The following is a 14089-nucleotide window of genomic DNA, read 5'->3' on the forward strand; positions in this document are numbered from 1 at the left end:
ACACTGACCTTAACTGAGGCAAGTGGGGCCTGTAGTTCTTTAGATGTTGTTCTGGGGTTCTTTTATGACCTCCTAGATGTCGTTGTTCTAAGATTTCTCCATTTGTGGATAATGGCTTTCACCATGGTTCACTGGAGTTTGAAAGCCTTAGAAATGGCTTTGTAATAACTGATACATGTCAACTACTTTGTTTGTCATCTGTTCTTTAATTTTTTTTAAATTGTGGCATGATGTGTTGCTTTTAGAGATCTTTTATTGTGCTTCACTTTATCAGACAGCTTCTATTTAAGTGATTTCTTGATTCAACAGGTCTGGCAGTAGACCAGTAATAAATGAAGTTATCATTTAAAAACATCATTTTGTATTTATTCAGGTTATCTTTGTATAATAATAATAAAATGTGTTTGATGATCTGAATCATGATGTGTGACAAATATGCACACAAAAAAAAAAAAATCAGGAGCGGGGCAAATACTTTTTCACAGCACTGTATTTCTTTTACTATTTGGACCTAATTTATGTAGAGCTGCATGCCTAATGTCTGCCCTCCAATGAAGCTTCACATATATTTGAGGATACAGCCACCTGAGTAATGTGCATGGCCTCCATGTTTAGGATCTAATGTGTCTCACATGGTGAGAAAAAAACCTTGAAGCATATGTTTTGTAGATTAAAAAAAACATACATAAAATGAAAAGTCTACTCACCTCATCTGAACCTGTCCTGTAGATAAGCAGATCAAAAGGGATGGCTGCCACCATATCTATAAGGAACCAGCCTTTGAAGTAATGGATAGCAATTTTGCCCGGGTGGCTAACCACCTCATCATTAATGTTGACATAAGTTGTGCGGAAATTGATGACAATGTCTATAATGAACATAATGTCCACTATTAGGTCCACAATGTTAAGAGGGTTGCAGGAGTAGCCACACTCCCAGGTTTTCTCCTCCTCCTGATCGTTCAGCAAAAATGCTGCTGAATATGGGGTAAATATAGCGGTGTAGATGACCAGCAGCAGAATTAACCAGTCCCACACGGCTTTGAAAGGGCTGTAATGGAGGATGGTCCATCGGTGAATCCGCGGTGCCTGCAGCTTGTATTCTGGCAATACGTCTGCCCCCAGGGAAAGTACCTGTGAAGAGTGAAAATTCAGTTTTTGGATCTTAATTAATATTTTATTCCCTTATATCCATCATTTTCAATGGCTCTTTACATAAACATTAAACTGTTCACAGCAATCCTTTCACCCAAAGGACCTTGCACTCTATATCCTTGCCAGAAACAAACACCTGCATTCTGGCCAATGGGTATGAAGATGTAGCAAAAGTGGATCATATCGTTCTTAGTAGATACAAGTATGTTCATTCACCTAACGGTTTCCTATATCTCTGGGGAAATCAGTGAACATTTTCTTTGCACATATTCTGTTAAGTACACCTGCTACTGCCCCCTGTGCAGTGAGTCCTACTTACCCCAATAGGGTTCTCTTTATTTTTAAGTCAAGATTGATGCAACAAGAATGACACAAAGGTGGGTATACCCAACATTCAATGCTTATAAGAAGAGAACTAGGAGCTATGACAGGGAGATTCCAAAAGGTATAAGAAAACAGCAGATGACTAAGCATACCAACACCATCTATTAACTCAATGTTAATCTTTAGGTGGGCTGGTTATTTGTCACCTTCCCTCCACTTCACCTAAGTTTTAAAGTCCAGGTGAGAGAAACTCATTCCTCCCATGATACTTTCAATACATTATACATTGTGGTGAATGAAACAGGAGGAGTGAGACATGACATGCCACAGAAGGTATGAGAGGGCAGACTACGGCAAAGGAATGAAAGAACTGACCCTTTAAAGCAGTGGTACTCAACCTTCCTAATGCCGCGACCCTTCAATACAGTTCCTCATGTTGTGGTGACCCCCAACCATAAAATTATTTACCCAGTAATTATAATTCATGAGTGTCGTTTTACCTCCAATACTGCTACTTTCAACACAGTAGCTGCTTTTAACAGAGTAGCTGCTTTCAACACAGCAGCTGCTTTCTACACAGTAGCTGCTCTTTACACATCGGAAATATGTGTTTTCTGATGGTCTTAGGGGACCCCTGTGAAAGGGTCGTTCGACCCCCAAAGGGGTCGCGACCCACAGGTTGAGAACCACTGCTTTAAAGGGTAAATCCACTTTTGTGGGAAAACATAGCAAATAAAAAAAATATATATAGTGTATACAATTGCTACATAAGTCATATTTAAATTGAATGTTATTAAAAATGACCTTTTATTTTCAGCCCTGGTTCACACTGATGCAGTGCAGAATTTGCAGCGTTTTCTGCGCTACCACGTCAGAATCGCACCCCTTTCATGCAAACCGCTGCAGGTGTGTATGTTAAGTTAACAACACCCCAAAAGCGGTGCGCAAAACGTGGTGTGATGTGCAGAATTGGATCACATAGGTGTGAATACCCAAAAAAGGGTCCTGCACCAGGTGCGATGCGATTAGAGCCATACAAAATGTATGGCTCCAATGGCACCGCACACAAATCGCAAGAGATTTGCACAGGAATGCGGTGCGGTTCCTGTGCGAATCATATGCGATATACCGCACTGCATATATGTGAACTCTGCAGCTGCTGTGATTCTCTGTGAAATGCAATATGACAACCCAGAGTCATTCTGTACACAGATGGTGTACAGAACACATCCAGATATGTCATTTTCTGCTTGTGTGATTGACTGATTTTCCCAGAAGTCTGCACTAAGCTGCAAGTCAGAATTTAGGCATCCCCTGCATCAAAAATGTCATTTTTGGCAAGATACTCCCAAAGGGAAATCACATTTAAAGGCATGCAGATCCTGCCACTTCCCTCATTAGAAGCCTGCAGGTGCAGCAGCTGATAGATGCACATTGACACAAACAGCTATTTCTTCAGAATAACAAAAGGCAGGAATCTGCAATAAAGTTTGTTAAAATGCTTGCAATGTACAGTTCACCCAGAGGGGAAGGGTTTTTTCTCAACAAAAGTGGAGTTACTCTTTAGGTAAACAGTCATTGAAATATGTCTGTATGCATGTATCTGTCTGTCTTACCTGTCTTTCTTATCTTGGCTTCAACCAAACTCTAGTGTCTGGTAACAAAACTAAACGAACTAAAATCTAATACATAGTTAGATAAAGCAATTGAAATTGCCACTCGAAAAGATTTCACCATACATTTTGACAATGTATTTAGGTACAATACAGCTTCATTTTTGCCACCCGTAGCCAGCTGTTCAGTAAATCTTTTCCTCCTGTCTAACTGGAATAGATAGATGCTAATGCTTATGGACACAGTGCACAATCCAGCAAAGGGCAATGGAAAGACGACTGGATCTTAATTAATCCCAATCAATGAGGGAGCCAGCGGGGTGCATGAGTTTTGTCAGCCATGCAGAAGATCCCTCCCCCAGCCCCTAGGGCCCTGTGATTAACCCCTATTTACCCTTGAATTTGCTAGCGATAAAGCATCAAATAAATTCGCTGCCAGAGAGGTCAGAACTCCCACCTCTGCAAATTCTGAATTACTATATTGCTTTATACATACTCTTAATCTTAAAATGATATATATGATAAGTCCTGATAAGATCTTACTCTGTTGTCTCTTCTGCATTTTTGTTAGCTTTCATATTTATCCTAATATTGTTCTTTTAATATCAAATACTTTTAAAGGCTCCCCAACTTAGATACTTTTTTGAGGAACCTTTGACGTGAAAAGTTATGAAAGATAGCGCAAACATACAGTAAGTTGCCCAATGTTTTCCATTGGAATAGAGATACCTAAAGGTATGACAAGGAACTGGATGCTGGAGAAGCAAAAAATAACCCAGAACTTTGAAAGAAACCCAGTTTTGTTTTTATTTCAGAATTCTCACTAATGGAGCTATTGTTTGGAAATAGGCTTACAATGCAGAACTAGATGATGGGATCTCACCACAAAATTATGTGTAGGTTCAAAGTTTTAAACCTGTTTTGTTCCATTCCTTTAGAAAGTCATGTATTCCCCAAATCAATTTAATATGGATATTTAACGCTAAGAGAACAGAAATACTTTTAAAATGTTTGTATGCATTACCTTCACAACATTCTTGGCATCCCTGTCTGTTGGCAAAACTGCGACATGCTGTTTACTTTAATGAGCAAAGTGGCTTTATCCTAATTTATAGCCTTAACCTTTAATTATACTGTAACTTCAGCCTATCTTTTATATCAGAGCCATCTTGTTTACACTGTTTTTTCTTTAAGGCATGTATGTGCAGTATGAGAAATTGTACCTGTACCTGTGTATATGCCAGTGCATATATACAAGGATAAACCTTGTTATTTTTCCTTAATCGGGACTCCATATCAAATTCTATTTGGTGTGCTGGTGAATTTACTGTAAGCATGTTTATGTACATGGCTGTATACATGCAGAGAACATATATATATATATATATATATATATATATATATATATACACACTATTCATATTTAAAATGCTCTTATAATATAGAGCAGTGGTCTCTAAACTGTGTCCTGGGGGCCGGATGTGCCCTTCCCCCCACTGACAGCAATAGAGAGAGCACAGTTCCTGCCACTGACAGAAATAATGGAGGGGCACTGTTCCTCCCACTGATAACAATGATGGGGTGCTATTCCTCCCACTGACACCAATGATGGGGCACTATTCCTCCCACTGATAACAATGATGGGGCACTATTCCTCCCACTGATAACAATGATGGGGCACTATTCCTCCCACTGATACCAATGATGGGGCACTATTCCCCCCACTGACACCAATGATGGGGCACTATTCCTCCCACTGACACCAACGATGGGGCACTATTCCTCCCACTGACACCAACAATGGGGCAATATTCCTTCCACTGTTTACTCCCACTGACATTTTCTACTTCCACTGGCCACAGTCCAGCCCTCCTTAATTCAGAAGGACAGTAAACTGGCCCTTTGTTTGGAAAGTTTGGAGACCCATGATATAGAGTGTAACATTTTATGTCTGTGGTGGCTGTGATGAGTGGTTATAATGTAATGCTTGAAGAAAATGATGTCTATCCAATGTGAATGTACCTGTGAGTCATTTATCAAGGGAACTGCTTTTTTCTTTGTTGACCTTGGCCTAAATACCCAGAAAACCACTGCTGATAACTTGGAATTTTGGCACATACTGTGAAAACATATAACTTGCAAGCAAACATCTTTCATGTAAGACAGGTAAAAGATCTACAGGAGTATGGCAACTTGCTTTCATCTAGAGCTATTTATGAACAGAGTTCACAACAACAGGCTCACAGTCAATTGTAGATCACACTGGTCATTTGCACTGCCATCTGGACCAACCTCCCTTTTTTCCTCCATGTATGTTGATTTCTGGTGAACTATGGGTATTATTGTGGCCTGATAGTAACGTACAGCCAAAAGCTCCCACAATAGGCAGCTACTGTTAAATAACTGAAAGTGCTTTCATCTATAAAAATCTAGTGCTAGTGTACAGAGCCTTCCTGAGTCTCCTTACTCTATATGGCTTTTAATTATTCTCGGTCATGATTAAGTTACACTTTATACTTGTTGCAAAGTTTTGTACTGTTGCACATTGCTTTATATCATGGGGTAATATGTTGCTATGAGTTTCAATTCACTTTGATAAAAAAAAACTGGAGGAACAAAAATATATGTTTCCTAAATGCATTCACTGACTTTCTAACCTTAGGTAGAAAAACAGCAGCTGAAATTTGGCAAAGTGATAAATCCATTTTTATAAAGCAGCAGTATTAATACGTCTTTACTTGCATGCTGTGATTAGAAATAAGGCCAAATGGAAGTTATAACTTACTAGAAAACTGGTTTGAATGTTGATATGTGCAGAAGCCGATATGGTTGGTCTACTCCCAGGGATGGACTGACAACTCATGGGCCCCCGGGCAATAGGGGATCATGGGGCCCCTGTGTCTTTGCCCAAACTCAAAAAAGCCTATGAAAAAGGTACCAGGGGCATCTCATGGGGCCCACTACTGACCCCGGGCCCTCGGGCAGTGCCCTGAGTTTCCAAATGGTCAGTCCGCCCCTGTCTACTCCTATCATAGGGTTTGTATGTAAATATATAGAACATACTGAACTGGTATCCCCTTGGCACAGTAGCATTGTTGGTAGAGTTTGATACACAGTGCATTTTAGAGGTAGATATATATACTTATTTAAATTTTGTACAGAAAAAAACAGAAATAAATGACAATCTCACATAGACATTACTATGCCGGTGGAACAACAGGAATGGGAGTGCCCACAGAGTTTAAGAAGTCCAAGGGAATGAGTGGTGTCCAATGGAAAGAAACATGGCGTTGCACTTATCCAGAAAGCACAACAGGGACATACTGGGGTTGATTTACTAAAACTGAAAAAAAAAATCAGGTGCAGCTATGCATGGTAGCCAATCACTTTCTAACTTCAGCTTGCTCAGTTAGCTTTGCAAAAAAAAAGCTGATTGGTTTCTCTGCAGAGCTGCACCAGATTTTGCACTCTCCAGTTTTAGTAAATCAACCCCACTGCTCGGAGGCAAAACACGATCCCATATAGACAACATATGCCAAAATAAAATCAACATATAGGTGAGGTGGAACATAATATTGTGTCGTAGTTGAAAAAAATAAAAAACAGCCCACACATTATTGCAAACAGACCAAAAGACCTGAATAACAGATGAAGAAAAAGAGAGAAAAAGGGGATGTAGAGAGCAAAAGAAATGGAATCAAAAAGTGCCACCCGGGAACCTGAGATATCAATGGATGAGATGCATAGCAGAAGCAATGCATTTGGGTGGCATTGAAATGGAATATCAGGGGTTAGCGTACAAACGCCAGGGCCAACAACACTAAGGGGAAAGAATAGACATAGAAGGGGAGACCAGATATTTCAATGCATCGCAAGAAGAAAAATGGACTCAAACATACCATAATGTGGTATGTTTGTCAAAAGAGTTCGAATTCTGATGCAACACATTTTAATCACCAAATGTTTAATAAAACAAAACACTAACTAATAAAATCCATTGCAGTGTCAGAAGTTGGGGAAAGAACTGAGAGCAGCATATGGTTTTAACACCATGGTGTTAAAACTGTTTTCCTCTTAGCTGTGCTATATAAATGTTTAGCAGTACAAGTGTTAGGCTTACAAACTCCTCACAGGTTTTGCAATGGCAAAAAGTTGTTAAAATATCAAGTGAAAAAATAAACAGAATTGACATCAAAGGAACATAGAATCAAAGGGACTTACAAAACAAAGGGAAAGGACTGACAAACAGACTGCTTAGAATAAATATGTCCGCTTTATACTTGTATCACCAATGCAAGTCATGATTTGTATCTCCTTTAACAAAGCAACATAGAGCAAATAACAAAAGAAATACAGAAAGAGACACAGAGGATTAGGGTAGGGTATCACCTACCTCCCAGGCATATGCACAGGTAGGTGGTTTAGTGTGCTGAGCCACAGATCAGAGCCAGGATAAACTGTCACTATACCGAGATGCCTGTATGATGTTATGGTTCGCACAACACCCCCTCCAGCTCATCCCAGAACCCCTCCTCCCTGCTCCATGTAACTCTGCTCTCATATTTACCCAGGGATAAATGAAAAGGGGGGAGAATGGTCTGGTTAGAATACAACATTGACAGGAAACTCCTTCTGTATTAACTGTTGACTAGATACATGAACAAAACAGAGCAGTCCTCTCTGGCAGGGCACTGGACTCCACCAGCAGAGACAAAATCTTTGCAGAAAGAAAAGCAAAGCAGAGAATCTGAGGTGGTAAGAAAAGGTGTCAGGCTGGAAAAACTGCAAAAAGAGTCACATATGGTCCCCAGGACCCACCCTGCATGCACTTACCGGCTTCAGCTGTTTTTTTAGACTCATGCTTCATGTGTTTGTGTGACAATGAGACACATTCGCAGCTCTGCCCTATATGACATCACTTCTCCAAATAAACGCTATCCTACCTCTCTGTCTGTCTGCATCACCCACCCTCTGCCCTCTCTCCTTCCTTTTCTTTTCCCTAACCTATCTTTCCTCCCTACCCCTCTGTGTCTCATCTTCACCCCTGCTGTGAAAGAAGGAAAGCATGCCGCTGATTAATGCAAGCGATTTATCAAATTTCATCAACATTATTTTGGGAGATAGGAGTTCTCGAGGAGTTTTAGCAGAGATGCAGTAAACACGTGTCTTCGCACCCGACATACACCAGACGGGAAGACACTGTGATTTGTTACATACAGTATATGGCTGTTGGAAAGAATTCCCAGCTAAATTAGCAACTTAAAGGAACACGAAGACAGGAAGTCTCAGAGGGAGAAAAAAGAGAGCAACAGTTTAAGCCCTTTTGACGTTTTTTTCTACAGCTAGTAAACCCCCTAGCATGTTATCCTATGTGTCAATGCACACATTGACTGTAATCAACGTATTTTGGCAGGGACATTTTTTTGGCTGGAAAAAAAACCAGGACTAGTGGGTTTCTGGAGGAGTTTTTTAGCTGTAAAAACGCTCTAACGCTGAAAAACGTGTCAAAACATGGTAAATTGCGGTAAAACATCGCAAACCCGCGTTTTTGGACTTTTTTTGCTGGAAAAAAATTTTATTTGGTAAAAAAAAAGCTAAAAACCACAAACGCGGAAAAAGCGGGAAAACGCCGCTAAATGCTAATGCAAAAACACAAAAAAAAGCTGAAAAACTCATAACGTGACTTACACAGCTAACGCTACCAGCATTATCAGAACGTCCAGTGTGCATGAGTACTAAAGGAAAAGACACTGAATACATTGGCATGAAGTGCTAACCATTCAGCCACTGTGCTGCCCTCAAGATTCTGAGTGAACCAGCTTTAGTAAATAAACCCCACCCTGAGGCAAATCTGGATGAAGGCCAATTAAGGGAGGATATACACAGCTACTTTCCTAATTGATAATTTAGTATTTTCTAGACACGTGCGGTTTGTTTCGTTCCGAATCGATGTATCTGAATTTCTGAATTGCAATAGTATGGAATTTAACCGAATGCAAAATAATGAAACAAAATTTCATTCGAAATTCGAAGCCAATTTGAATCTAATTCAAAAAACAAAATTGAATTAAAAAACAAATTCAAAATATAAACAGATTGCTGATTTCCTTCAAAGACTATGGAGGTTATTTACTAAAACTGGAGAGTGCAAAATCTGGTGAAAAAGCTATGATAGAACAAGCAGAGGTTAGAAGCTGATTGACTACCATGCACAGCTGCACCAAATTCTGAGTTCACCAGTTTTAGTAAATCTATCCCTATGTGTATTAGTGTTAGAATATAGCTGTCTTCTGAAACTCGAATTTTGAAAAAAATAAAATAAGAGTAAAACAGAACAGAATAGAATAGAATTAAATAGAATAAAAAATACAGGCATAGAAAAGAATAGAATAGAAAATAAAAGAATAGAATAAAATAAAATAGAAAATAAAAGAATAGAATAGAAAATAAAAGAATACATTAAAATGTGATTGAAAATAAAATAAAGGAATAGAATAGAAACTAAAAGAATAGAATAGAAATTAAAGAATAGAATATAATAGAAAATAATAGAATAGAAAACGAATATAATATATTGGAATACAATTAAATAGAAAGAACAATGGGTAGGGAATTGGTGAAAGTGGGGAAGAAGCCAAGGTAACCAGTCCACTATGGGGATACTAAAAAGTCCTTTTAAATGAAAAGTCTCAATGGACCGATAAGGTCAATGTAAATAGTCCACTGAGTGGCAGCCAGGTCCACAGAGCAATGAAGCAACGCATTGCTATGTCTGCATGACAGATCCAGTTGTGACATCACTTTCACCTCAACATTTTTATTCCAGCCTGGTCAGGAGGCCCTGGGAGCCTCTGGAGCAGGCCGCCAGCAGGATGCCAGTGATTGTTCCATCCCACGGACCAGAATCGGTATCTTCACCGCAACCAGTTATACAGATATGCTCTGGTTTTATTTCCATTTGTGAGTGTCATTCCTCTGTTTATTAAACCATGTATGTTATATACTACACTTAGTAGGCACCTGTCCTTTTCTGCATTTAAAATAGAAAGAATATAACTAGTTTCCAAAATTTGAATTTCGAATGTAATAGAACCAACTATTCTTCACAATGAATTCGGATTGATTTGATATTTTCGATTCAAATTTGATTCGATTTCGATTTGAATACTTTGAATCCACTGGAAAAATTTGAGTCCGGTTGAAAACGAATAAACAAAATGAAGCTAAACAAAACAAATGTTGTTACAAATGCAACAAAATGAAATTAGTAACAAAACAAATCGATCTGAAATGTCACACATTTTTTCATTCTGCATATGTCTAGCATTTTCATGATATCAATTAAATAATGGGTAATGGACAACCACTAGCATTATTTAAGTTTTGGCTGTTGTGCTTGACCAGAATTAGGCAAATTGTTTCTCATGTTTCATTATTAAAGTGTATGGTAAACCCTTATGAACTAAAGAATATGTTACCCCAACATTTCATATTCCTGATATGTGCCTGTTGTACCATGTACTTGTGTTAAAAAGTATCCTCTTCTGTTTCTATTGTTTCCTTTGTGTGACATACCTTGTGATCCTGCCAGTCCCCCTGCGTTTCTATTTCAATCTGACAACACTAGGCATAGAAGCACACCCTTCCCAGTGCGGTCAGTTTTCTGGCTGTGCTGGGAGCACAGCCTGCCCAATGATCAGACCTACGCTGACATGCCCCCCTGTACAGCCATTCACTGGGAAGCTCAGTGTGCTGTTGTTTATATGTTAAACTGAGTGGGTTGTTTTACAAGGTAAGAGTTTGCATATAATTTAAATTCTCTTATTTTCTCCCTTTTGGATTGTTAAAGGCTCAATTCACATTTAAAATAATGAATGCAGATCTTTTTGCAGAAAAAAAAATGTGCATTTAATATTTTTTTTCCCTTAGGAGCCTGCAAAGCATTGCACCCCTGATCAGTGGATCAGGGGTGAAACATCAGGTTCCTGCAGACAAATCCTGCTGTTTTCAGCCCCTACCTCTGCTACGGGCTGACTGTGGAAGCTGCAGGACTTGTGAATGCGACTTGTAACACATTTAGCTAAAAACTACAGCATACATAGAACACATAAATGAAAAGCATTTTGATATCTGTACCTTTACATGCTTTACATGCATGTTCCTTCAATATTTCAGTATTTTTTTTCTTCTAGCACTATTTATATATATATCCTTAATACTTTGGGCTGGATTCCCACCATTGCACTGGGGTCGTACATTAATGCATGTTACATGAGTTAGCATGTTACATTGCCATTCTTTTTATTGGCACTCCAGTGCATTTCCACAGTGCATGCATGCTGTACTGCACCTATAGCACTGCAAGGCATGGTAACATACTGCCATGTGTTGTGGTGCACTGCAGGTATGTTTTTTTTTACTGCTGTAGTGTATTAGCAGTCCATTCAAAATAAAAGGGCAATACATGTCAATGTGCAACATGTTAATGCAACGCAACACAGCGGACAGGTGTGGCTGTAGATCTACATGTCAGTGGGGTTGTCTATAAGGAACTAGGATGTAGATTTAGTCTACTGCGTAACCAGGCCTGACCTGAAGCAGTGGCAGAAGAGGCACCCACCGTCGGCATCATGTTGATGAGTGTGCAGCTGAGGTGGAAGCCTCTGATTCCTCTGCACTGCCCAGCATAGTCTAACTGACAGCTCAGTTATGGAGATTACACAGGGAGAGCACAGCCAGTGGCACTCTGCTCTGCTATCAGCGTAAGACTCCTTTCACAAGAAGGGTCCCATCAGATCTGCCTGTCAGATTTTCATTACCTGCTCAGACCCTTCATTGTCCCCTATGAACTGTCAGGTGTAAACAGACTTGTGTCCCTTTACACCCCCCTACCTCCAATTCGAACTGGTCCTTTAAAAAAAAACATAAGTTACCTGTCCCTTTCCATCTTGGCAGATCGCACCGGAGGGCAGTCGGGTGTAACCTGAGCCGACACGGACCTGTTTCCCACCTGCTCTGATCAGCAAGGGATTAGTGGACAGATTCTCTGCTAAACTAATCATAGGTTGGCTATGACTAAGGCTAGATGCCAAAATGTGTAAGCCTTGTATTATTTTATACCACAATTGGATTATTAAATTCATTTATTGCAGAAGATCCAGCTGCCAGCTTCCTTTTATCTACAACTTGCTAATTTTACAACAATTCTGATTTATCATAGTAATTATTAATGAGGCCTGAAAATTATAATCGTGATGCTAAAAATGTTGATCATTACGGCACAAAATTCAGTAGATTTTGTAGATACTTAGGTAAATTGAACCTCATAGTTACTGGGCAGGGAAAAAGGGCAGAGCACAATTGCTAGCTGGTGATCACTGTCATTTGGCAGTGGTCACATGACAACGCAATACTGCCTAAATACTGTTTTACCAAAAAGGAATGTTCTCCCATTGTCTCTAATGTCAAGAAGATTGCAGTACTGTGACTGAGCACTCTAGCCATGAGAAAGAAAAACATAAGCCTTCTGATTAAATTGTATTGTAATTATACCGTCTGCCCTTATGTTGTAAAGCGCTGTATAAACTGTTGGCGCTATATAAATCCAGTATAATAATAATTAGAATCACAAAGGCACAAAATGACTCCAGTTATGAAAGAGTTAAGAATTCATCAGTGATACAATAGCATTTTAAAGATTAAATAAGACAGTGAAAAAGATGGGCTTGATTTATGTCTTTGCAGTTTTGGATTGTGTGTGTGTCTACGTAAGATGAAACCTGACAAACTCCAGAATCGGTTTGAAGAGGTTTATTCAGTCCCATGAGATCAGCACCTAGGGCTCCCCTTGATGGTTGGAGCGATGCCTGAAAGGCCATTAGGAACATGGGTGCCAATTCCTTAAAGGAACACTAAAGCTTATAAAGTTGTTTTACTGTGGTGATGGAATATTGTTTAAACACTCAATTTTTATCTTTAGGTTTTATCAAAATCCTACACTCAAAATAAACCAAAAAGTGGAACTGCAAGGCTTGAACTAGAATTTGAAAGCTTACGGGAAGTGTCCATGGAGATCCTTTCTGTTTTCCCAAATGCAGATGTAACCTTATGCAAAACTACACTGCACCAACTAAGAAGCCAGAATTCCATTTATGGCAGAAAAAAAATAACATGAAAGCAGTGATTATACCATCATGTGTTGTTTAATAAAAGGAACAAAAAGTGGATTTCCAGGAAAACTATACCCGTTTGTTTGGGACTCATTTGTGTAGTAGGATAATTCCTTCCCATAGATCCAAGGTATTTTAGAATAGAGTAGAAAAACCAGACACTTTTTATGGGTTACCTGAGTATGGCCCCAGACCACACCCTGGTAACCCTTTGATTGTTTATGGCAATATACTAAAATACAAAAAATGAACAATTTAGGAGGCTTGTAAACAAGTGCAGCCTCTTAGCGCCACTTATACCATTTATTAAAGCAGTTTTTCACTCATTTTTTAGGCTAAATCTAATGCTCACCCATAGTGTTGTAAAAATTGGATATTAACATTTTTTTTTTTTCTGAAAGTACTTTTTTTTTGCTTGCTTCCCAGCACTTCTGGTTTCAGCCACCTAGGCAAGTGATGTACGTTAGCCTATCCATTGACTCCTGAGATATCTATGTAATCAATCCCAGGAGTCTTTGGGCATTCTAAGCTTCTAAAACTGTGTTATTTCCAGTCTGGAAATGACACGATCGGGAGTAGTTTAGGCACTATTTTTTAAGAAATCCAGGAAAAGAATGGGCTCTGCCCACAGCTGCAATGACCACTTCTGGATTTCTGCAGGGCATAATAAACTACACTTTTGGCAAGTACTTATTATTTGGAGATGAATGAGAATATCCAAATTAGATGCAGCGATGTATAAGAATCACGAGGATGTCTTTATTAAAATTTGGTGTACTACTCCTCTGCTCTGGAGCTCCTCTTTAGGACTCCATGCTCACTAGGAGCT

General features: G+C 39.2%; 1 protein-coding gene across 3 annotated transcripts in view; it reads right to left on the minus strand.

Annotated features, from left to right (window-relative positions):
- KCNH6 (potassium voltage-gated channel subfamily H member 6) overlaps window positions 1–14089 on the minus strand; it is a 247120-nt gene that overhangs the window by 48412 nt on the left and 184619 nt on the right. For 2 of the 3 annotated variants that reach the window (XM_089674594.1, XM_089674593.1), the window contains exon 5: window positions 708–1133. In XM_089674594.1, the coding sequence (XP_089530720.1) occupies window positions 708–1133 (426 nt within the window). Of the gene's footprint in view, window positions 1–707; window positions 1134–7924; window positions 8007–14089 lie in introns of those variants that run through there. The other variant, XM_089674595.1, reaches the window with a different exon arrangement.

The sequence above is a fragment of the Staurois parvus genome, unplaced genomic scaffold, assembly GCF_062004578.1.
Source record: "Staurois parvus isolate SC_StPar_1 unplaced genomic scaffold, SC_StPar_1.0 ptg000151l, whole genome shotgun sequence".
In the NCBI taxonomy this organism is placed as follows: Eukaryota; Metazoa; Chordata; class Amphibia; order Anura; family Ranidae; genus Staurois; species Staurois parvus.